This window comes from Periophthalmus magnuspinnatus, chromosome 11 (genome assembly GCF_009829125.3).
Source record: "Periophthalmus magnuspinnatus isolate fPerMag1 chromosome 11, fPerMag1.2.pri, whole genome shotgun sequence".
NCBI lineage: Eukaryota > Metazoa > Chordata > Actinopteri > Gobiiformes > Gobiidae > Periophthalmus > Periophthalmus magnuspinnatus.
This window is the reverse complement of record NC_047136.2, coordinates 32,187,508-32,214,209: the sequence shown is the minus strand read 5'-3', so window position 1 is coordinate 32,214,209 and position 26,702 is coordinate 32,187,508. Positions and strand designations below refer to the sequence as shown.

The 26,702-nt window shown below is 42.3% G+C and overlaps 2 protein-coding genes across 2 annotated transcripts in view; one reads left to right on the top strand and one right to left on the bottom strand.

Annotated features, from left to right (window-relative positions):
• pex11b (peroxisomal biogenesis factor 11 beta) overlaps positions 1–26,702 on the top strand; it is a 217,894-nt gene that overhangs the window by 170,563 nt on the left and 20,629 nt on the right. The window lies entirely within an intron of this gene.
• Positions 2,647–26,702, bottom strand: part of LOC117393399 (rho guanine nucleotide exchange factor 2-like) — a 64,310-nt gene continuing 40,254 nt past the window's right edge. The window contains exons 17-22 of the mRNA XM_033991522.2: positions 14,438–14,503; positions 13,473–13,513; positions 9,169–9,219; positions 6,355–6,633; positions 4,725–4,836; positions 2,647–4,135 (exon numbers count right to left, since the gene is read on the bottom strand). Of these exons, the coding sequence (XP_033847413.1) occupies positions 4,110–4,135; positions 4,725–4,836; positions 6,355–6,633; positions 9,169–9,219; positions 13,473–13,513; positions 14,438–14,503 (575 nt within the window). The 3' untranslated portion in view covers positions 2,647–4,109. The remainder of the gene's footprint in view (positions 4,136–4,724; positions 4,837–6,354; positions 6,634–9,168; positions 9,220–13,472; positions 13,514–14,437; positions 14,504–26,702) is intronic.

Below are 26,702 nucleotides of genomic sequence, written 5' to 3'. Positions count from 1 at the left end.
TTATGTGATATGATTTTGAACTAAGTGTACTCTTGCTTAAGTACATTGTTTGGTGGCAGTTCCAGGGGGAGTTGATTGATTGTCTGACTTCATGTCAGTAAAAAAAAAAAAATGAAAAAAGTGTATGTGTCTTGTTATTGTGTATGTAAACTTCTGGTTTCACCTGGATGTGTACTTTTGTGTAAAATTCTAGAAACTATTTTGTAAAATTTCCCACAGACATCCTGAATGTGTTCCTACAGCTTTGTGAGTTAGGAAATGAGCCAAGTTCCCTAATCTGCACTCATTTGGCCTCATTTGGTCCCTGGGCCAGCAGGTGAATGGGCACAGGCCTCCAGATGCTACCTTAGTTTTAGTTAAGCATCTGGATAACTGTCCCAGAACGTCCCTTGTACTTAGACCCTCCTTCTCGAGGCAGTATCTATAGGGCTACCAATAAAGGGTCTACTGAGATCCTATTATAACATGTCTAGGGATGGTATTGATTTAAAGGCCCCTGGGGGCCTAGTCTGAGGTGTGAAGGATTCATATGACAAGTTTTGTGTATGCTTGTGGTAAATAGTTATCATAGTTTTACATCAGTTGTTACACTTGGGGGTATTAACTTGTAACATATTTAGATCACCATGTTACTTTTTATTGTTTTGAAAATACTAAATCTGCCAATACAATGTGATAACAATTGTATAAGTTTCATTTTCATTTTTGAGGCTCTGAGTCAAAGGTCAGAGTGCTGTCACATTACAAGCACATCGAATCAGGTTTGTGAAGCTGTAGTGCATTTTTTTGTATCATGCTTTTGTATATTTATAGAGAGAGCTTGGATGATGTAGCCTTGTGGGCAGAGCATTGGACAAATCTTATAGCTAAGGAGGGTTCGAAGTTGAGTGCTGAGTTCTAAAATGAAATCTATCTCATGAATACACAAATTGACATTCAAAATACAGGGACAATTTACACACAAGGAACACATTTGCTTGAGAGTTTAATCATTCATTTCATTATATAAAGGTGTCATTCATTTTTATTTGTCAAACTACTTTATAAATTAAGCGAGCTTTGGCTTTTGGTCTTTTTTACAGTATGGTTGTTAGGTTCAACTATGGAAAAAACTCATATATTACATCTGCTGCCCATCTCTGTGGAAGTACAATCATGAACTTCACCAAATGGTCGAACTGTAGAAAACTAGATCAGATTTGTATAAACATACAAACTATGCTTTTATGATTCATAAAATTGACACAAAAATACAGCTTCCAATTCAGATTCAAAGTGCTTTTGTGCAATGTCAGAGTGTTGTGCAGTCTGATGGCTATGAGGACAATGGATTTTCTCAGTGTGTCTGTGAAGCAGTAATGGGCAAGCAATCTGTTGCTGAACCTGCTCCTCTGGATGAAGGTCTCATGTAGAGGGTGTGACTCATTGTCCATGATCGCTCTGCTCCACCACATCTTCCACTGGAGCCAGTGTCACCACTGTGATGGAGCTGAAGATGCTCTCCATCTTTGACAAGAGCACTTTGAACAGGATTTGACTGAAACAAATTAAACAAGCTGAAATGTTTGTACCACATCCAATCCAAAAGAGTTTTGCTGTGGTGATTCCTGTAGCTTCATTGTCTGTGTGGAGTGAGAGGAGTGTCTGGAGCTGGGGGTGTAATGCTATCCTGGCCCTGGCCTCCTCACGGGCCTATTATGGGCTGGTCCGGGGATTGAGTGGAAGAATGCGTTACAGGAGCGGTGACTCTGTGGCTTAGGCCTTTGGAGGTATAAATAAAGCAGACTTGGCTGACATTGTCCTGGGGATTATCATAAAAGAGAGGAGGGGAGTGTGCCCCCTACTCACTGCACAGTTGTTTTACTTTTCAATACAATAAAAATAAAATAAAATCATATAATTTTGGGAGAATGAAGTAAAATAAAATCAGATTCAGCGTGAATATAGAGCCACTTAAAGCCAGAGTATGCAACTTATTAAGCAAAAGTAAAAGCATGTTTTTAAAATTTTGGTTCATTTCATTTCTCATTTGGCCTGGACGAGGGTCTCCTTCTGCTGTTTGCGTGGAAGAGTTATTCATTTTGCTATAATATTCCACAGTAGTGCATAAAACATATCTATCTCCATGGTGAATATTCCAAAGAATTGTTTTAATTTTCTATTTCCATAGAATCATGCCACCTAAAAAAGTTACATACTGTATCTTTTTAAAGCATCAATAAGTTTATTTTATTTAATAACACCGGTTAGATAAATATCACTGACTGTATCTTAAACCATAAAATATTAATATAAATTCATGTATTTATATACTACTATTACTACTACTACTACCACTACTACTACTACTAATATATTAATATAATAATATTAACATTCAAAATGATCACATTTGTGGATTATTTTGTCTGTAATAGTCCCATCGAATACGTATACAGGTCCTTCTCTCCATTTGAGGTTTTATCGTGTACCTTGATCTCTTAGTTGTCAATCACATCTGCAGAGTGGAGAGAGCTAAAGGGAACACAAAAGATGAAAGGAAAGAGAATTGGGGTGGGGCCAAGGCGTGTGTTTAAAAAAAGGTCCATATATGAGACAAAGTGGACTCAGTTCACCACAAGGAGGTACAGGACACACCATATAAGGTCATATAAGGTAAACTTTATTCCACGTTTACGCAGCATGCTCACACCACAAAGTCTGTATTTGTTATTGCCACCTGTATAAGATTTATCACATCAATATTAAACAATAGGCCTTTAAATAGAAAAGCACATTCACACATGTCATAATGGCTCAGGTTTATATTGCACTTCTAATGTTCTCCAAGCACTTGACGTGAGTCCATGTTTCACTTCTCCTCAGTATCACTCAGTCAGTCTTCAGCTACCTCTGAACCACATCCACCAGGGAAGACTGGCCCAACGACACACCAACAAGCAATGCAGGCAGCAGGAGTTGAACTGAAAACCTTCAGTTACATTCTCAGTATATAGAAATTGTAAATGCAAAAATGTAATCATACTTATATTCTGTCACTAAATGAATGGTTCTCTCTGGAACACTTGTGCCTTGACAGTTGTCAAACCTGATTGTCATTTCCAAGCCCATAAAGGACCCATCCCTTTGCAGGACCACACTGCCCATGTACTCTTATACCCACCCCTGTACCCATCCCTATACCCATGTACCACTCTACCCCTGTACCCTCCCACCCCTGTACCCACCCCTATAATCCTGTGCCCCTAACACCCCACCCAATCAGAAGACCAACAAATATGTAATGTGTTCTTTCAAACTTTGGCATTTAGGCCCTCACAGGACAAGCTTTGACTGCTGTGATGAGACAGTATGTTGGAAGGAGGAGGTATGATGGAAGGACAGAATGATGGAAGGACAGTATGATGGAAGGAGGAGGTATGATGGAAGGACAGTATGATGGAAGGACAGTCTGATGGAAGGACAGTATGATGGAAGGACAGTATGATGGAAGGACAGTATGATGGAAGGACAGTCTGATGGAAGGACAGTATGATGGAAGGACAGTATGATGGAAGGACAGTCTGATGGAAGGACAGTCTGATGGAAGGCCAGTTTGATGGAAGGACAGTCTGATGGAAGGCCAGTTTGATGGAAGGTGATGGACGATAACCCTGATTTGTTCTGTTATCAAGTAATAGTTAAGCAAATATTGTGATATCGATCCAATACTGTTCACAAAGCGTTTTGTATAAATATGCACTGATACTTTCAATAATTTTCCTTTGGAATTAAAAGCTGTCTTTTGTGTGCTCCTCCAGCTCAAACTGTCCGAATTTTTCAAATCTGAGCAGCTGTACTAAACAATGAGTTGAAATATAAATTATGTATTTCAAAATTGATTACAGTTTGAGAATTTTAAAAGTGTTGCTTTATCATTAGAGTCGATATCGTTCAAAACCTTGGCACTATTGAAATCAGTATTTTGGCATGGACTCGCCCATCACTAGCAATGACACGACATGGAGCTTGATTATAGAGGATCAGGATGTTGGTGGTAGGCATGTATTGTAGCGTCTATGGCGGTGTTGATCCTGAGAGAACATCCAGTGTGTGGACTGTGCAGGAGGTCAGACCTGTGAGGCTGCCTTGATATCTGGAACAAAAGTACAACCATGTCAGTGACATATGCACACGGCTCAACTCTGCTCTCACTCACTCACTGTGTTTACATGCACTTGTCCCAATGTACAGCAGGTCAAAGAACTGAATAGGCGCGAACGGCGGGTGATGAGATGTTAAGGGTTGGCTAATAATTAAGCATTAGCACTAAAATCTTGCAGCTATAATTGCTAATAAAAATGGCTATCATACATGCGACCACACTTTTGGCAGAAATAAATGAGCAACATTTACAATGAGCATTTGATTTTCAGTCAAATGCTAGAAAGGATGTAGTTTGTCGTCACTGTTGATCTAAAACGAGTACACGCTGTTTCTTACATCGTGCTGTTGCATTGTTGCATTGTGCCTCTCCTAGTCTATGCCATATATAAACTGGACTGTGCTTGTACATGCAGCACGTATTCAATTAGACACTATATCATTTTCCCCAGATGAGTAAATGGGATCTGGGAGAACTGAACAACATCAATAGCAGTTTCTGGGTTTACATACAATTTGATAAAATGGTTTAAAATGGAATAGGCTAATCTAGTTCTCTGTTTTCCATGTTTGTCTCTCACCTTTGAACCTGTCAGCTGGCCTGTCGTCCTCCTCCTCATCTGTCACCACCTCCATCTCTTCATCACTGACGTCCTGCAGCTCTTGACTTTGCCAGCGCACAGTGCACACCTTCTGCAGAAGAACATACACGAGGTTCATAGAACAGTACAGAGGGACACACGAGGCCCACATACGAGGCCCATAGAACAGTACAGAGGGACACCTACGAGGCCCCTAGAACAGTACAGAGGGACACACACGAGGCCCATATAACAGTGAAGTACACACACAAGGCCCATAGAGGGACACACACAGAAGGCCCATAGAAGGACACACATGAGGCCCAAAAAACAGTACAGAGGGACACACACGAGGCCCATAGAACAGTACAGAGGGACACACACGAGGCTCGCACATAAGGCCCATAGAAAAGTACAGAGGGACACGTATGAGGCCCATAGAACAGTACAGAGAGATACACACGAGGCCCACGCACAAGACTCTTAGAATAGTACAGAGAGAGACACACACACACACGAGACCCACAGAATAGTACAAAGGCCCATAGAACAGTGCAGAGTGACATACACAAGGCCCACAGAACAGTATAGAGAGACACACACGAGGCCGTTGCATGAGGCCTACACACAAGGCCCATGCACAAGACCCACAGAATAGTACAGAGGGACACACATAAGGCCCACACTTGAGGCCCATCAAATAGGAGAGAGAGACATAAACAAGGCCCATAGAACAGTACAAAGGGACGCACACAAGGGCCATAGAACAGTACAGAGAGACGTGCACGAGGCCCATAAAACAGTACAGAGAGACACACACATGAGACTCATAGAACAGTACAGAGGGACACACACAAGACTCATAGAACAGTACAGAGGGACACACACAGGGGCCATAGAACAGTACAGAGAGAGACACTCATGAGACTCATAGAACAGTACAGAGGGACACACACGAGACTCATAGAACAGTACAAAGGGACACACACAAGGGCCATAGAACAGTACAGAGAGAGACACTCATGAGACTCATAGAACAGTACAGAGGGACACACACGAGACTCATAGAACAGTACAGAGGGACACACGCAAGACTCATAGAACAGTACAGAGGGACACACACAAGACTCATAGAACAGTACAGAGAGACGTGCACGAGGCCCATAGAACAGTACAGAGAGACACACACATGAGGCTCATACAGAACAGTACACACAAGGCTTATATAGAATGGTACACTAATCAGGCTCATATAAAAAAGTAAACACATGAAGCTCATACAGAGTAGTACAAACATGAGGCTCATAGAGAAAAGTACAAACATGAGGCTCAGAGAAAAGTACACACATGAGGCTCATACAGAACAGTACACACATGAGGCTCATACAGAACAGCACACACGTGGCTCATACAGAACAGTACACACAGATGAGGCTAACACAGAACAGTACACACATGAGGCTCATACAGAGGAGTACACACATGAGGCTCATACAGAACAGTACATGAGGCTCATACAGAGGAGTACACACATGAGGCTCATACAGAACAGTACATGAGGCTCATACAGAGGAGTACACACATGAGGCTCATACAGAACAATACACTGTTATATGTTTGAAGGAGTTACATTTCTGGGTGTGGTTGCCCCCTTTGAGACTGCTGACACACTGATGAGATGGCGCATCTGTTGCTCCAGGCGTGCACGCTCTCTCTCACTCTGCTTGAACCTGCGCTCGGCGTCTCGCAGCCGCAGCAGCTCATCCTGGAGCAAGCTGTGCTGCCTCTGGAGCAGAGCCAGCTCTCCTATGGCCCCCACCTCCGGACTGTCCCCGTCTTTCCTGAGGCGCCACTCCTCCTCTGGCTGCAGCAGCAGCTCCAAGATGGAGTCCTGCTTGATGACAGCCCCCTGCACAAATGTGTCAAGGATCACAGGCTTTGTAAGAAGATAAGTTCAACCATTTTGAAGGTTTTAGGTGTTCTGTCTGCCAGACATCAGTAAAATGTCCCAGAACATAATTTGCCTGGAGTATAAATAAGCCTGACCCTCTTTGACCTTTGGATACACTACAGCCTATTATGGGCAATATTGACAAAAATAAATACCTCAATATTTTTTAAATCATGATAACAACATTCAGACAATACTTCAACATTGTACAGTTGTGACTGTAAATGCCATAAATTTATTCACAAACATACAGAAATTTAAAGTTAAAATATTACACTATAGATGTTTCTGTCTCTTTGAGATAGACATTTCATTACTTTTAATTATAGATCATCCATCCATTTTCTTCCGCTTTATCCGGGGCCAGGTCAGGGAGGCAGCAGTTTCAGCAGGGAGGCCCAGACTCCACACACACTTCCTCCAGCTCATCCGGGAGGATCCCGAGGTGGGTTCCTCCCAGCGGGTCCTGGGTCTTCCCAGGGGTCTCCTTCCGATGGGATGTACCCAGAACACCTACCTCGGGAGGCATTTAGGAGGTATCTAGAACAGATGCCTGAGCCACCTCAGCTGGCTTCCCTTGACGTGGAGGAGCAGTGGCTCTAGACCAAGCTCCTACCGGTGACCAAGCTCCTCACCCTACTGCTAAGGGAATGCCTAGTCACCCTGCAAAGGAAACAAATTTCGATCTTGCCCTTTCGCTCATTAACCAAAGCCCACGACTATAGGTGAGGGCAGGAACGTAGATTAAGCAGTAAATTGAGAGCTTTGCCTTTTGACATTTTCCTGTGGGCTCTCCACCCGCGCAGGGTTTCATAGGTGCTGGGTGCGAGGAGGACTGCGCTGCAGTTGAGAATGGGTGTCTCAGCAACCCAGTCCACAGACACAGCATATTAGATAATTTACTCGTTATTCTCATTCTAATAATTTCCAAAACAACATTTTTCAGTATATCTCCCACTCCTAATTATACTGGGACACAGATCACACATCTTTGTACAGGTTGACCAAGTTACACTGTTTAACCAATATTATGCTTTATGTGTAGTGCTATTAGTCTTGACTACTTTTGTTATGGCATCTTATGTTCTACAATTTAAAATAATGATTTCTTCAGGTAATAGACATGTATTTCTACAATACCGAGAACTGAAGTTAAGATGCCAGCTAATGGCACTGGAAGGATTTGAATAATCACTCAGCAACTAGGGTTATTGCCTTTTTTGACATGCAGTTGCAATTAAGGTCCGTGTCTAGGGGTGACTGCAATGTTCCTATAAGAAAGTCCGCTTTTTCTCAATCTGCCTTCTCTTTTAAAGCCATCAAGGAATGGAACGGGCTTCCAGAAAATCTTAAGAACATAGCAGATTATCACAGTTTCTCAGGGGCTCTTAAAAACTGTCTTCTTGACCATCAGTCCTGCTCACACTAACAATACCAGACGGGTATTTGGCCATCAGATGTTACCCTCGTGGGCACCATCTGATGGCCACTAGATTACCAGATCATGAGTGTTATTGTACTGTTTTAGTGTCATATTACTGTCTTGTTTACATTCACAATACCAATAAGGTACAGAGCTATCAGATGCTGCCCTCGTGGGTATCATCTGATAGCGACTACACTGTATTTATTCTGATATCTGTTGTTTATGTCCTGCACTTTAATAACTTGTAGTTTGCACTATGTATAGAAAATTTTGCACATTTGTATATTATCTTGTATTGCACTTTTCATATGTAAATTGTTTTTAATGTTGTGACAAAGGACTACAGATGGAAATTAGCATTTTGCTAAATCTGGTGCAGCCATCTTTTTAATGCATCTGCACACTGTCCTTCAAATAAATAAATAAATAAATAAACAAACACAAATTTTACTTACTAAACAAAGATTCATTAAACAAGTGTGAATACAGCAAAATATTATGTTTTTGACAAGGGAACAATGCCATAAAATGGTTAAAGAGGGGGTATTTTGCTTCTATGGGTTATTAACTGCAACATATTTAAATTAGCATGCCCCCTTTTATTGTTTACAATGATGTATTAACATGTTTTATAAGTTTCACTGTCGTTTTTGATGCTCTCTCTGCCTTTGCTCCCTGCGCTAAGTCGCTCCCCCTTCACAACTTTAGCAAAGCACAATCAGCGTGCAGCCACTAATGAAACTACTGCACATTGCATCAGGTTTGTCAAGTTTTCAAGTACAGTTTTGTATCATGCTTTTGTACATTTATGGAGAATTGTTATGTGGAAGCATGAGATGTAGAGGCTTGTGGGCATTGCAAAAATCTATTTTGCATTATGCATATTTTCAATATCTATCGTTTAACACACATGCTTCCTGAAATCTTGACTCTTTCTTGAGCTCTTTTCATGGTTCCTCACATCATCTTCACAGAAGGCTATCTTTGTTACAAGAGCAGGTGTCTGGGTCTGAAAACTGTGAGTCCCTCTTCATGTAGCAGTGCCAGAACTATAGACAGGGACTTACCTGCAGTGCATGGAGGCCTATGCTGAGGCTCAGCAGTCTCTGGCAGATGTCCTGTCAACACAAGGACAACTCTTAAGGTTTTCACATGATAGTAGTATTTATTTCAGTTACATCAATCAGAACTGCCCGGATCATACAGTTTCTTTCCCATAAAGAATTGAAAGCAGGTAGTTCCCTTGTGAGTTATGAGTTAAGACTATATCTACTTTCACTGGACTTTTTTAGGCTCATGGGTTTGAATGTATATTGTTTTTGTGCCCTTAAAGTGTCATGATCCCTGTCAGTCCTGCCTTTTTTTTTTTTTTTTTTTTTTGCACCTTCTCCCCTTCCTTCTGTGTCTGAGCCTGGAGCTGGGTGGAGATTTGGGCTCCTCCCTCCCGTTCACACCTGGACCTAATGCGCAATCAGCTGCACCTGGGGGGGATAAGGCCTGTCCCAATTCGCCAAACTGGCCTTAGAATCACCATTCGAAGTGTGCATCGAAGGGCAGTTATGTAATTTCCGGCGCGACAAGGGCTGTCCCATTTCAACGCACCCTACTGAATGGCCGTGTCCCAATTCGCCAAATGCACCTTTTGAAGGGTCCCTTCGAAGTACTCTTCAAAGTGTAGTTTGAAGGTTCCGGTCGAGAATCTGCCCTCCACAGTGTAGCCACCATCTTGCTGAAGTGGGACAGGCCTACACCACGGACCCCATCGCTGTCTTTGAGCATACGATACGTACATTACGTACGTTATTTTTAATGATTTATTATTTAATAGAAGAAAAGTCAAGATGTTGTCGTCACAGCCGTTTCTTTCTGTTTAGATTGAATATCAATAGGCAAATATAACGTTCGAGGTGATTTTTTTCTCAATTGTAGGTACTTCATAACTTTAACAAAATAAACCTTGTGAAAACGTAATAACAGAGACAGAGGTAACAATATAATTTTTACATTCATAGTCTATAAACCAGAGAACACTGATTAGTTGTACATATAGTGGGATATTGCAGTTTAATGGTTCGGTATTTTGTCCAGTGGCTACACCACTTTAATAACAGTAGAGGGCGCTGTTTCCCTTCTATACCGTGCCAGTTCTTTTCATCTGATTATTATAAGGTATTTTCTAGCAGTGCAGCGCTACATCAAGCTAGTGTCTTGATTTACTAACACGAAGGTAAATGACACGTGCCCACGAGGGGGTGCAGACGTATGGAATGTACCGGAACACATGAAGATTTTGTGCACGTCTCAGGACTCTCTTCTGTCCTTTCCTCAGAGTCCGTTTCTTCATTGTTCACATTACCTGTGTTCAACTCATTAAACTCTTCTGACTTTACGTTTCAGTCTCTTGGTCTTTGACGCTTACAATAGAAACGAACATTCTTACATTATTCTAATTGCAATAATAATTTCTAATGATAATAATGTCTCTTATTGTCTAGCAATAACTGCACATTCCTTTATTCCATGTAACTCCCCTCCTTTTTAATCATCAAACACACGGCCTGTACTTATCTTTATTCAGATTTAAAAGTTTCATGTCACACTGTTGTAGATGAGGTAAACCAGTACAAACATTTGAACGTGTATTGCGCAGTGGATTCCATTTTCTTCTCTTTTTTGCGCAGCCGCGGTGCATGATGGGATATAGAAGTGCGCGAAGTGTGCACGGATGCACGCTTCGGTTACGTCCGATCTCCACGGAAACGGTGCAAAGGGAAGGGCAGGTTTGTCGGCCGCATTCAGTAGGGTGGGTTGAAATGGGACAGCCCTTGTCGCACCGGAAATTACGTAACTGCCCTTCGAACCGCCCTTCCAATGGTGATTCTAAGGCCAGGTGGGCGAATTGGGACACGGCCATCGTGGCCGACAAACCTGCCCTTTCCTTTCCACCGTATCCATGGAGATTGGATGTAACCGAAGCGTGCATCCGTGCACACTTCATGCACTTCTATATCCCATCATGCACCGCGGCTGCGCAAAAAAGAGAAGAAAATGGAGTCCGCTGCACAATACACGTTCAAATGTTCGTACTGGTTTACCTCATCTACAACAGAGCGACATGAAACTGTTAAATCTGAATAAAGGTCTGTACAGTGTGTTTGATGATTAAAAAGGAGTTACATGGATTAAAGGAATGTGGAGTTATTACTAGACAATAAGAGACATTATTATCATTAGAAATTATTACTGCAATTAGAATAATGTAAGAATGTTCGTTTCTATTGTGTCAAAGACCAAGAGACTGAAACATAAAGTCAGAAGGGTTTAATGATCCACACAGGTAATGTGAACAATGAAGCAACGGACTCTGAGGAAAGGACAGAAGAGAGTCCTGAGACGTGCACAAAATCTTCATGTGTTCCGGTACATTCCATACGTCTGCACCCACTGGTGGGCACGTGTCATTTACCTTCGTGTTAGTAAATCAAGACACTAGCTTGATGTAGCGCTGCACTGCTAGAAAATACCTTATAATAATCAGATGAAAAGAACTGGCACGACATAGAAGGGAAACAGCGCCCTCTACTGTTATTAAAGTGGTGCAGCCACTGGACAAAATACCGAATGTTAAACTGCAATATCCCACTATATGTACAACTAATCAGTGTTCTCTTGCTTATAGACTATGGATGTCAAAATGATATTGTTTCCTCTGTCTCTGTTATTACGTTTTCACAAGGTTTATTTTGTTAAAGTTATGAAGTAGATACAATTGAGTAAAAAAATCACCTCGAATGTTATATTTGCCTATTGATATTCAATCTAAACAGAAAGAAACGGCTGTGATGACAACATCTTGACTTTTCTTCTATTAAATAATAAATCATTAAAAATAACGTACGTAATGTACGTATCGTACGCTCAAGGACAGCGGTGGAAGTGTGGTCCGTGGTGTAGTCCTGTCCCACTTCAGCAAGATGGCGGCTACACTGAGGAGGGCAGATTCTTGACCGGAACCTTCAAACTACACTTTGAAGAGTACTTCGAAGGGACCCTTCAAAAGGTGCATTTGGCAAATTGGGACACGGCCTAAGAGGAGCCAGGACCTGACACTCAGCACCAGATTGTCCGCATAGTTTTGTGGTACACTTTACTTGACTCAGTTCATTTTTTTCGCTTTTTGACTCCAGTTGAATTGGATACTTTTGCTCCTCACCAAATCCCGCTTCCCGGACCCGCTCAGCTCTTCAATCTCCGACCCTGCTCACCTCCACCAACTCCTCTCTCTGGATCCACTCATTTATTCAGTCTCCAACCCTGCTCTTCTCTACCTGTACCGCTCATCTCGTCTCAGACTCTGCCGTGGTCCAGGGGTAGAGCGGGAGTAGCAAACACTCCGCTCTCAACTCACCGATCAATCTAACGTCATATTGCACTTTGAAAATCTGTTAAAAAAACACTGTTAAACCTTTCCCCGAGTTCTGTTTCTTTGGTCCCTCCTGCCAGTCGTTACGACAAAAAAGGTACGGTATGTAACTTTCTGGAACTAAATGATTCCATGGAAATAGAAAGTTTAAGGGCCTAAGTTACTCTAAATTGACTCTGAGCTTTTAGCCTTGTTGTAATCCTGTTGCCTCCTCAAAAACACACCTAGAGTTGCGGTATATTTCATTCACATGTTTGAATAATCCTTTATTCAAAGCTCAAACTGCTCTACCTTGTGATGTCGTGGTATGTGGTGGTAGTTTTCTAGTTTTGAGATCGCCAGTTCCAGGGCTGAAATTATCCAAATGATTCTAGTGAAAGCCTATGGAGTTTAAAAACACAGTGGACCACTTCCTGTATCACTGCATGACCTCACAAGGTGGAACAGACTATTTTCTGTTTGAGAGAACTCCTAAATATGAAGGGTTTGTGTGTTAAATTTGTAAATGAAACTAAAACTACAAGTATTTTAGACAACATATCAGATCAGAAAATAGTACAATATAAACCCTTTAAACTTCAGAACATTCTCCGGGGAGATGAATATGTTGTCTGCCATACTGTGGAAAATTAGTCAATGGAGTAAGATTTCTATGGAAAAACCACATAACCAAAGTTTATTTTTTTGAGTTAAAAGTTACTCACTGTGGCTTTAAGCAAGACACTTCATATCCACCTCACAACTAGTATTGAAGTACACTGGTGTATAAATGAATGAGTGTTTGTGAATGTGGGGCAACGGATGGAAACATCAATACTATGACGGAATGTTAGCAGCATGTGTATCATGTATGCACATAACATGCACTGTCATCACCATAGAAATTATAATACAGATATTAATATCACAGTAGAGGAGTCACACACAGGACACAGTTTTGCAGCTCACCTTGTGTACATGAGCCCCATTCAGTGACACTTCCCCATGACCTGAGGAACAGAAACACACAGTATCAGTATCATCTTATATTGTGTAGACATTTTAATAATAATAATCTTGTAATGCGCTTTACAGGCTTGTCAAAGCCTCTCAAAGCTCTACACTATAGTCATTATTCATTCATTTCCACACTTGGTGATGGTAAGCTACTATTGTAGCCACAGCTGCCCTGGGGAGACTGACGGAAGCGAGGCTGCCAATCTGCGCCATCGGCCCCTCCGACCACCACCTATCATTCACACGCACACCACTTTCATACTAGGCAATGTGGGTGAAGTGTCTTGCCTAAGGAACAACAGTATGCAACTTTCTGGATGTGGCACGTCACCTGCATGATTGTCTGGAAATAGAGTTAAACCACACTTAGGAACATTGTCTATGAAGATAGACACGTTTTTCCATACTACTACTGTAGGTTTGTGGAGAAAGAAGCTCGCTCACTGTAAGAACACATGTATTTCAATATAATAAACACTACCAAAATAAGAAATTATTTGGGTTAGTCTATTTACTGGCTAAAAAGTTACATATTATGGCTTTAAAAATGAATTTGGTAAAACATCAGAATCAGAAGACTTTTATTGACATAAATGTGCTTTATGTAACTTTTCTGGTGGAGGGTTTTCCCTATTACATTTATTCAATTACAAGTGTTAATCAAAAACACACAAACAAACAAAAAAGATGCATACAGTGGAACATTCAGGGAAAACCAATAACATCTATGGCGGTGGACCATCCAGAAGATAATTAGCATACTACTAATAGGGTCTAGACTGAGCATTACAATAATGTATATTGTATAATGCTTTGTGAATTCTAAGCTTCTGACAACATAGTGATTAGGTAGTAGTGTCTATAGCCTAAATTGTTATTGACTCTTGAGGTTTCACAGATGGACACTGGGTACTCACACATAGGGCCATGTTCAGGAGTGGAGCTGCCAGAGAAGCCCAAGAGCAGCTCACTTAGAGTGTCCACTGTGGAAAACATCAACACTTATTATCAACATTTTTATTATCAACACTCTCATTGTCAACACTCTTATTATCAACACTCTTATGGTCAACACTTATTATTAACACTTATTATCAACACTCTTATTATCATCACTTGTGTTATCAACACTCTTATTATCAGCACTTATCAATACTTATTATCAAGACTCTTACAATCAACATTCTTATGATCAATATTCTTAGGAACACTCTTATTATCAACAATTATTATACATGCTCTTATGAACACTTATTATTGAAACTCTTGTGATCAAAACTCTTATTATCAACACTTCTAATCAACACTCTTATGATTAACACTCTGTAACGTAGGCTGGTCTTTAGCGGTAGGATTTGGGACAGAAGACAGCAGCACGGGTGTGGTCCACAATTTTTATTTCTTCATCAATTATCAAAGTGCATTGTGGAAATGGAGGTTAGAGGAGCAGCATCTCCTCCAGCAGCAGAACATGATTGTTTCAGGCGTCTTTTATCCTGTCACACAAATTGGATAAAACTACTGTTAATTAAAACGAGTGTTTGAAAAATAACATTAGCTCTTTAACACTCCAACCTCCATAAATAAACCAATAAACCAAAATTAACTTTATACATACATTACACACATAATCCTAAAACACCAAATGTACTTAAAACCCATAAACCATTTTAAATGCCCAACATGCTTGTCCTACACATTCCCTGCCTTGGTCCTGCCCCGGAACTTTAAGTTTGCCCTCTTTCCCCTCCAGGACACACAGCTTCAATGAAAGTGCCACTGTGCCTCCAGATCTAAAACTGGGTAAAAGCAGACAAGTTAAATATTTTAAAATCCTTTTGTGCAATTGTATTTTTTTTTAACCTCCTGAGACCTGGCGTTTTGGGCGTTTTTTTGTTTTGTTTTTTTTTTCCTGTGAAGACACATGTCTTTCTGCTGCTGCCAACAGCTCTTCACACGAGACACATTGTTCCAAGAGGCACAATTGCTGTTTCTCATTTTGTTTTTACCTTCAGGACAAATGTTGCTGTGTTCAGGGTCTTAATAGTTTTTGCAAATCATTATTCAAATGTTTTATCAAAATGATTAAAATGTCCACATATGAGGACATTTGGAGTTACATATTTCTTTTTCAGAAACTATATAATGTAAAAAGATAAATCTTTGCATTTAGACTCATCAGGTCCCAGCCAGCCCAAATAACAAAGAGAAATTAATAAAGCATCTCATGCAAGAGCTCGGGTCTTAGGAGTGCAAATAATGTTCGAAGTGCTGTGTGCTGTTAAAGTGTACGTGCAATTTAAAGTGCATATAGTGAAAGGTGCTGTTAATTTAGTAACAAACTTGACTGTTTGTTACTCACTCTTATGATCAACACTATTATTATCAGCACTCTTATTATTGTGATAGTAATTTAAGTATATTCATGTTGTGTCTTTAAAAGCATTTGTTCTATGTCAGTCTGTCAGACCCAGACCAGACATTAACATGTGTGAAGCTCTGTCTTCATCCCACAGGATGAGTGTAAAACAAAAGTCACTCTGCTTTGAAATGTATGTAGCATTGTCATTCTGGTATAAAATAGTCAGAGCTCAGATGCTCAGGAACTGAGACTGGGGGTAGATGGGAACTTAGATGGAGACTGGTGGAGATGCTGAAAAGCTGTCAGTCTGTGGCCAGGGCAGGCCTGGGCCCTGTCCTGTCTGTATCTGCTGTAACAAACTATAAACCTTTTTTTCTGTATTTCAAAACTCACCAAGCTTTGCAAATGGATTACTTTTCATCTAGAATTGTATTTTTTTTTAAACAGTTATAAACACTCTTATGATCAACACTCTCATGATCAACGCTCTCAACACCTATTATCAACAATCTTATAATGCAGACTCTTATGATCAACACTCTTATTAACACTTAAGATCACCACTTATTATCAACACACTAATTATAAACACTTATTATCATCACTTGTTATCAACACTTCTAATTTTATTATCAACATTCTTATGAGGAACACTCTTAATATCAACACTTATTATCGTAACGACTGACAGGATGGACCAAAGAGACAGAACTCTGGGAATAGTTTAAGAATGTTTATTAACAGTTTTAAATGTGCAAATGAAGGTAGATCGATCCGGGAGTGGAGAGCAGGGTGTTTGCCGTGGTCCAGAAGTAGAGTTTGAGCAGCGGGATCTGAGACGAGGTGAGCAGGGTCAGAAGAGGGAAGAGGTGAGATTCGTACCGGTCGTGGAGAGCAGGGTCGGAGACAGAGGAGCTGAGCAGGTCCAGGGAGTGGGATCTGACGAGGAGCAAAAATATCCAACTTAGAGTCACAAAGAGTAAAAACAGAAACAAAAGGTCACTGGCCTGGACGGGCTTGAGTTGAGACAGGTAGAATGTAGGGTGGATGCGGAGGGATGCAGGAAGCTGAAGTCATACAGCGGATGGGTTGATGATTTTTGTGATCTTGAAGAGAGCCCAGGAAGCGAGGGAGATGGATATTTTTGGATGAGAGCCGGTCTGCAGCTGCCTTCATCCTGGCCCCAGATTGGAGAAGGGCTGCTAGGGGTACCAAGGGGTAGCATTGGAGGTGGTGTTGCACTGAAGGTACCGATAGGTCCTTTTCCTCTGACGGGAAGAGTGGGGGCTGGTAACCTAGGGAGGCTTGAAACGGGGATAAGCCTGTAGAGGAACTCACCAGGGAATTGTGCGAGTACTAGATCCACGGATACCACACAGCGGAGTTGTTGCGGTAGAGTGTTCCAGAGAGTGGGGGCAGCGATGGAGAAGGCTCTGTCTCCCCAGGTTCGGAGCTTGGTCCTACAGGGGAGGGAGAGGAGGTTTGCGTTTGAGGAGCGGAGGGAGCGAGAGGGAGTGTGGTGATGGAGCAGATCTGTGAGGTAGGAGGGGGCCAGGTTATGGAGAGCTTTGAAAGTGATGAGAAGAACTTTGAACTGAATTCGCTGAGAAATGGGGAGCCAATGGAGGTTTTGGGGGACCGGGGTGATGTGTTCACACAAACGGGTGCGTGTGAGGAGGCGAGCAGCAGAGTTTTGTATGTATTGCAGTTTATTAAGTGTTATTGAGGGTGTGCCGTATAGGATGCTATTGCAGTAATCGATTCTGTATGTGATGAATGCATGGATTAAAGTTTCTGCAGCTGAAAAGGTGAGTGATGAGCGGAGGCGTGCAATGTTTTTGAGATGGAAAAAGGCAGTCGGGGTTATTTGCTTTATATGGGATTCAAATGAGAGGTTTTGGTCAATGAGAATACCAAGATTTCGGATGAGTGGGGATGGAGTGAGTGTGGAATTATCAAAGTTTAGACAGAAGCTTGAGGAGGACTTAGTGAGTGTTTTAGGGCCAATTATTATGATATCGGTTTTGTCACTGTTTAGTTTGAGTAGATTGAGTGTCATCCAGGTTTTGATGTCATACAGACACTGTGTGAGGGAGGAGTGAGTTGTTGTGTTTATGGATGAAGTGGAGATGTAGAGCTGTATGTCGTCGGCGTAGCAGTGAAAACAAAGGCCATGGCAACGAATGATACTGCCAAGAGGGAGAATGTACAGGATGAACAGGAGGGGACCAAGCACCAAACCTTGGGGAACACCTTGAGACAGTGGAGCAGTGGAGGAGGAGCAGTTATTAATACTGATGTATTGCTGTCGATTGGTGAGGTAGAACTGGAGCCAGGACAGAGCAGAGCCGGTGATGTTGATGGAGGTCTTGAGGCGAGAGAGGAGGATGGTGTGACTGACGATGTCAAAGGCGGCAGTGAGATCCAAGAGAATGAGGATGGAGAGTTGGCCTGAGTCGGAGGAGAGGAAAAGATCGTTTGTTACCTTGAGTAGTGCTGTTTCTGTGCTGTGCTTTTGACGGAAACCGGACTGAAATGGTTCATACAGATTGTTGGAGATTAGGTGCTCTTGTAGTTGTGCAGCTATGACACGCTCAAGGATTTTGGACAGAAAGGAAAGGTTAGATATGGGCCGGAAATTTGCAAGGTTGTCATGGTCAAGGCCAGGTTTTTTTTAAGTATGGGGGTGATAGCTGCCAGCTTGAGAGACTGTGGAACAGAGGCATTTGTAAGTGATGAATTTATGATGGTTATGATTAAAGGAGAAATGGTGGGAAGACATGCTTTAATGAGGGGGGAGGGGATGGGATCCAGGGAGCAGGCAGGGAGCAGGTTGGTGTTTTGATGCCTGAGAGGAGTTTGGTGAGCTGAATAGGAGTAATGGGGGAGAAATGAGAGAGCTGTTGAGTGGTGCTAGGAGGAGGCGGGTCAGGAGTAGGGGCTATGTTGGCTGTGGGAAGACTGAGGGAATTGACAGTTTTGTGGTGAGAAGTGCAGAGACAGCAGATGCATCAATGGATTTGAGGTTCCGGAAAGTAATTTTGCGTTTTGTTTTGGGAGCTGCAGTGGGTATATTGATTTAAAAAAAAATTGCCAGATGATCAGACACGTGGAGATTATGGCTGGAGAGGTTGTGGACTGAAAAACCTGAGGAGCAAACCAGATCGAGAATGTGCCCGCGGGTATGGGTGGGAAAATTAACTTGTTGAGTGATATTAAAATCATGAAGTAACTCCAGAAATTCTATGGCAGGTTTGGAATCCTTTGAGTCAATATGGAGATTGAAGTCACCAAGGAGGAGGAGGGATGATGAGATGGCACTTAGCTGGGTCAAAAGATCTGTAAACTCTGAGAGAAAAGAGGTGTTTGGTTTGGGAGGACGGTAGATAACAGCAGTGACTAAAGGGGATGGACCAGATAGTTTAAATGCAATGTATTCAAAGGAGTGAATACTCGAGAGGGAAAGTGGGGTTATTTTGGTGTCTTTTTTGTATATGACAGCTGTACCACCACCTCTTCCATCAACACAGGGTTTTTCAATGTAAATAAATCCATGGGGTGTAGCCTGATTAAGTGAAAAATAGTCCAGAGGTTTGTGCCATGTTTCAGTGAGACAGAGAAAATCTAGGTTATTATCCTGAATGTATTCGTGGAGGATGAGGCTCTTATTGTTTAGTGAATGGGTGTTGAGGAGTGAAAGCTTCAGGTGACGTGGATTTGCGGTAGGATCCGAACAGCGAGGAAGAAGACGGAGATTTGCCAGATTCATGTGCGGTTTGTTGTGATGACGTATTGCGGAAGCTGGCGAGCGGTGTGACCAGAGGGTCGGGATGGCGTTTGGAGATGAGAGATGGCTGAAGAATTCAATTCAATTCAATTCATTTATTTTTGTAATGCCCAAAATCACAACAACAGTTGTCTCGAAGGGCGTTCATGTTTTGGTTGATGAGGGAAACCGGAGTACCCGGAGGAAACCCATCCAGACACGGGGAGAAACATGAAAAACTCCACACAGAAAGGCCTGGGCGACCAGGGGATCGAACCAAACCTTCTTGCTGTGAGGCATGAGTGTTGCCACTCAGCCACCGTGCTGCCTACACACAAAAACAAAACAACAGGAAAAATCAGACAAAACAAGAAAAATCGGCCAGGCGAGGAGAAGGAAGACCAGACGAGGAGGAGGAGAGCCGTGCGAGGAGGATGAGAGCCAGGCGAGGAGGAGGGCCAGGCGAGGAGGAGGAGAGGGTCCAGCTGTCATCGGGGCATCTGAAAGAGTTACACTCCACAGGGGGAGTGGGACAGGGGACAACATGTGAATAGCATTGCTGATGAGAGAATAGGACAAGCGACCACCACCGCGGTGCGGAGGGCGTGAGCCGCGGAGCAGTCCAGGTTGCCGGGAAGTGTCAGCACAGAGCGGGCGGCAGCGGTTGTTGAGTCCGCGGAGGGTAGAGGCGGAGTGCTGCAGGGACATTCTCTGTGCGGCAGGAGCTAGCAGGAGGCTAGTCTTGGCTACAGACCGGCAGAGTGTCCGTGTTGGGACTGCTCTGGATGCGTGCTGGTGGTAAGTTCCAGTAAGGGAAAGGACACTCACAATAATCCACAGGCTGTAGAGCATGTTAGAGCCTGTTGGTGGGCGTAGTCGATGCATGGTCGTAATGTCTTGTACTTTTTGGCGATGAACAAAAAAAAATGCCCACGGCTAGGGAGTCCAGAATATGTAGCTCCATAGCCTCACGTTCTGGTTTGGAGAGATTATAGAGGTGGCTGAAAGGCAAGGGGGCGCCGGGCAGGAGGGCTATAGCACAGTCGTATGTGGGGAGGAAGCGACAGCAACCGACTTTTACTGAAAGCGTCCCTGAGATCATGGTATTCATTAGGCATTAGGCGTAGTGTGAGCGGAAATTATATAAAACCACCTTGTCTCGTGGTGGTTACTACACAAAACTAGGGAGACAGGCTCAGTGATGTGCTTTACCTTGGCTAGCAGCCTCCCATTGAGCGATAGGGCTGTGAGGGGCTGTTGAAGTGGCTCCAGCCCTACCCCTGACTGCTCGGCCATCTGTTGGTCTAGGGAATCCTCCTCTGCTCCAGAGTCGATGAGGGCTAAGACGGGTAGGGTAATACAGCGAAAGCACAAGGTAGCGTTGAGTTGAAATTTATTTTTTTCTCTGGGATGTGTTTGTGACCCACCAGTACTCCCAGTCGTACTGATGGCCGCTCCCTTTTGGCCGAACCTACCAAGTGGCTAGAAAGTTCCTCTGTTTCACACAGTACAGGCACTCATCTCCCTGGCAGTGTTGCAGGCGCTTCTCGGCAGTCAGCTGCACTTAGTCCTTTCACAAAGACCGCCTTAGTGCGTTGTCGGTCCAATCTACCTCCGTCACCAGTGGTCAGAACTCAATCTGCAATCTGCCACAGACCTGGATCCCGGAACCCCAACACAGAGAGAGGCATCAGCTTGATCGTGCCGGTGATCAAATACCAGTTTGAACTCTCCCACAAAACCATCAAAAGTCACCTGTCTATAACACTGTTTGAAAATTTTGCCTCTGCCCATTGGAGTGCTCTCCCTCTCAATAATCCACACATGTAACATATTTTAGCAGTATCTGATGTCAGCCTGCTACAGTGTCTGTAGCAGGCTGACGTTGTTGAATCATGGAGGTGCATTGAAAAAGGAAACACTGTGTGGGGAAGCTGGCCCGAGTGATCAAAATAGGAGGCAGACTCAAAAGAAGTCCCATTAGACACAATTTATTCCCGTGTAGTGGTACACCGTGAACACAAAAAAAGAATCCATATTTACAGAAATTAACGGTGCTCAACGAAAAACTAAGCAACCAAACTTAAACAACTGAAACAAAAGCCACGTGTACCCTGGCTACACTGGTGTTTTTCATCTGTCTAATTACCCAGGCTAAAATACTTTCCTGTACCGGAAGCTCCTCCCCCGGTCTACTCCATCTCTTGTCCAGGGGGCGGTGGGAGTAACATAAGCGCTATGTATATACCATAAAAACATCTCTCGGGCCCAAGTCCCTTTACTAAAAGCGTTTAACTAAATAAACTATAAACACTTAGTTCATGAAACGAAAATACACAAGACATTAACACAAAGAAATAAACAAACTTAAGATAGTTTTCCCCCTCCACATGGTCCGGCCCAGGACCCCACTCAAGCCTATAAAATGGCCGACATAGGGCACGCCCCCTCTTTGTCTGGACCATGTGGAGATGCAGGTAAGATGATTATTGGATTGAACTGAATAGACACATTTAACTAAATAAAAATATATTTAACTAACAAATGTGTGGTGATTTAACTGATTACAACTAAACAAAACAAACCCAGGATAGTTCTATTTTGTTTAGTATTGAAGTTATTGAAAATGAACAGACATGTGCAAAAACCAAATCATAATACTATTAATGATTTAGTAGTATATAAGCCCGTTACTCGTCAGAGTCATGGGACAGGAAGTCTTGAATCGAGACATTTTAAATAGAGGCACTACGAAACTAAATTTAACAGCCTTTTCCAATGAGACAGGCTACCGCAAAGCGTCCAAAAGCTCCTCTTGTATCAAGAACATTTTCTTCAATTACAGCACCTTCTCAAAAAAGTCCAGTTCCAAACCGTTCCCAGTCTCTCCAGCAGACCATCACCGGCCTGTTGAACCCTGAGCTGGCGAACCTCTACCCACAGCGGGTTTCCGGAACCTTTTCTGAAGAACTTCACCATTCCAGGTAAGAGGATTATTGGATTGAACTGAATAAACACATTTAACTAAATAAAATATATTTAACTAACAAATGTGTGGTGATTTAACTGATTACAACTAAACAAAACAAACCCGGGATGGTTCTATTTAGTTTAGTATTGAAGTTATTGAAAATGAACAGACATGTGCAAAAAACAAATCATAATACTATTAAAAGGGACAAAGGCCCACTTTGTCACACACTGACAGAGGATGGGCTGACCTGAATATGGGTCCGGATCGGTGCCTCTCGATTTCAGAGGCGCAGCGCCACGGTGGTCCCAGAGACGGCAGCGGCAAGAACTAAGAGCAGGAGAGGGAGCCAGAGTGGAGACCTGGTTGGAGAGCTGGGAAACTTGCTGGGTCAGTGTGTGGTTACAGTCGAGCAGCATCCGGATGTTCACGTTGCTCAATGATTCCGTAGTGCGAAAATGCCCAGTGTAGCATTTGATCCGGCCCCGAGTCTGATTGGTCCATTGTGGCCAGATCATTCTGTCATAACGACTGACAGGATGGACCAAAGAGACAGAACATGGAGAAAAGTTTAAGAATGTTTATTAACAGTTTTAAATGTGCAAATGAAGTTAGATCGATCCGGGAGTTGAGAGCGGGGTGTTTGCCATGGTCCAGGGGTAGAGTGTGAGCAGCAGGACCTGAGACGAGGTGAGCAGTTCCAGTAGAGGTGAGCTGGGTCAGAAGAGGTGAGATTCATACCGGTCGTGGAGAGCAGGGTCGGAGACAGAGGAGCTGAGCAGGTCCAGGGAGTGGGATATGATGAGGACCAAAAATATCCAATTTAGAAAGAGTCACAAAGAGCATAAATATGAACTGAGCCAAGCAGAATTGTACCACAATGGATATGAGGATGATCTGGCACTGAGTGTCAGGTCCTGGCTCCCTTTGTCCTCCCCAGGTGCAGCTTGATTACTGATTAGGTGCAGATGTGCATGGGAGGAACCCAAATCTCCACCCAGCTCCAGGCTCAGGAGAGAGAAAAACAGTGCAGAAAGGCAGGACAGACTGGGATCATGACAATTATCAATGCTCTAACACTTTTGATCAACACTCTTAATATCAACACTCTTATGATCAACACTCTTATGATCAACACTCTTATGATCAACACTTATGATCAACACTCTTATATCAGCATTCTTGTTATCAACACTTATTATCAGCAATCCCATGATCAACATTCTAATCAGCAATCTTAATATCAGCACTCTCATTATCAACCCTCTTATTATCAACACTCTTATCAACACCTTTATGAATCAAGACTCTTACTGTCAACACCCTTATTATCAAGAATCATACAATCACATTCTTACATTCTTATGATCAGCACTCTTATTATCAACACTTATGGTCAACACTGTTATTATCAACACTCTTATTATTAACACCCTTATGATCAAGACTCTTATTGTCAACACCCTTATTATCAATACTCTTATTATCAACACTTATTATAAACAATCTTATTATCAACACTTATGATCAACACTCATGATCAACACTCTTATCAACAGTCTCATGATCAAAACTGTTATTATCAACACATACTTTGTACACTACATAAAATATAAATATGCATGTTCACATCTAAATAAAATATATAGTTGAAGTAAAACAGGCCCATCCATCATCAGGCTCTTGACTCAGACACAGCTGCCTCAGGGTTTGTGGGACATAGCACCCCTATGCATTACATCAGATCCACTGTAAAGTCTTTAAGTCTCTGGTGAAAGTCTCTGGTGGCAGGAAACCAGAACTACTCTTCTTCAGTTCACATGTATTTATCCTCCTAACACAGTTGAAACCAGAAGTTTACATACACTATATCAAAACACACATACACTTTTTTCCCTCACTATCTGAAATGAAATCAGACTCAACTCAATTAGGATTAACAAAATAATTTCTATTTGCTAAATGCCAATTTTTAAGAAAATGTTTCATTACTTTATTCAAAGTTAGATGTTTACATATAGTAAGATTACTATGATTTTAAACAATTTGGGAAAACCCAGATGATGATGTTGTGTCTTTGGAAGCTTCTGGTAGGTTTATTGCCAACATTTGAGTTAATTAGAGACACACCTATGGATGTATTTGAAGGCACACCTTAAATACACTGCTTCTTTGTGGAACATCACAGGAAAGTCAGTGTTCATTCTGGTTCATCCTTGGGTGCAATTTCTAGATTGCTGAAGGTGCCATGTTCATTAGTTCAAACTATTATACACAAGAATACGCACCATGGGAATGTCCAGTAATCATATCGCTCAGGAAGGAGCGAGGTTCTGTGCTCCAGAGATGAACTTACTTTAGCTTGAAATGTGCATATCAGCCCAAGAACAAAAGCACAAGACCTTGTGAAGATGCTGGCTGAAGCTGGTAAGAGTGTCATTATCCACAGTGAAATAAGTATTGTACGTACGTGGATTGAACGTTCACTCTGTCAGAAAGAACTCCAAAAGAAACAGAAAAAAGCCAGATTGCAGTTTGCAAATGCACATAGGGACAAAGACCTTAATTTTTGCAGACATGTCCTGTGGTCTGATAAAACTAAAACCGAACTGTTTGGCCATAATGAGCATCATTTGATTTGGAGGAAAAAAGAGGAAGCTTGCAAGCCTGAGAACACCAACTGTGAAATACAGGGGTGGCAGCATCATGTTGTGGGGCTGTTTTGCTGCAGGAGGGACTGGTGCACTTCAAAAAATAGATGCATCATGAGAAAAGAGCATTATGTGGAAATACTGAAGCAACATCTCAAGATATCAGTCAGGAAGTTAAAGCTTGGACACAAATGTGTCTTTCAAATGGGCAATGACCCGAAGCATACTGTCAAACTGGTGACAAATTGGCTCAAGGATAACAAAGTTTAATGTTTTGGAGTGACCATCACAAAGCCCTGATCTCAATCCTGTTGGACATATATGGGCAGAACTGAAAAGGCCTGTGCAGGCAAGACGGCCTACAAACTTAGTTCAGTTTCACCACTTCTGTTTGGAGGAATGGGGAAAAATTCCTGCCACCTATTGTGAGAAGCATGTGGAAGGATATCCAAAACATTTGACCCAAGTCATACAGTTTAAAAGGCAATGGTACCAAATACTAATGAAATACTAATGAAATGGCAAACAACGAGGATAAATCTGTCAACTGGACAAATCTTGTAGGAGTGAAGACGTTTCACTGCTCATCCAAGCTGCTTCTTCAGTTCTGGTCAGAATGCTGGTGGACACTGCCTTATATCTATCTCAGGGGAGGGGCTAACTACACTGAAACTGTAAACAGCTATTGTCTCCAGTTTCAGCTGAAACTACCCTATTCAGCCCTTAACGACCCTGCTATTGTTGTCATTGTTCTGGGTCTGAGGATGGAGTTGTAGATGGGGGAGAGATTATGTCTCAGGCCCCCATTTCTGTTTAAGGAAGGATTCTCTTTCCTAACAAAAATAGCTTCTTTAACTCCTCTCTCAAACCATTTCTTTTCTTTGATGAAGATCTGAACTTCACTGTCTTCAAAGGAGTGGTCTTTGAGATGGAGATGTACAGCGGACTGGGGTCCAGAGGAACTCTCCCGCCGGTGTTGGTACATCCTCTTATGGAGTAGCTGTTTAGTTTCTCCAATGTAACGCTCACTGCACTCTTCACTACACTGAATGGAGTAGACTACATGACTTTGTTTATGGCTCGAGGTTTTGTCCTTAGGGTGAACCAATTTTTGCCTTAAAGTGTTTGTGGGTTTGAAAAAGACAGGAATCTCATACCGTCTGAAGATTCTCTGAAGTTTTTCAGACACACCCGCAGTGTAAGGGATAGTAACACCTTTCCTTCTAGGTTCAGATTCCCTCTTGTCCTGTTTTTTAGATCTTAGGTTTATTGAAGGGCTTCCTGCAAACTTCTACCTGGAGTCGCTGGTCCTCTCCTATTGTTACTGCACAATCTCAAAAGGCCAGTTTGTTCTCCTTGGCTTCTTCCCATGTGAACTTGATGTTTGGATCCACTGCATTTATATGTGCAGTAAAAAGCTCCAGATCCTGAA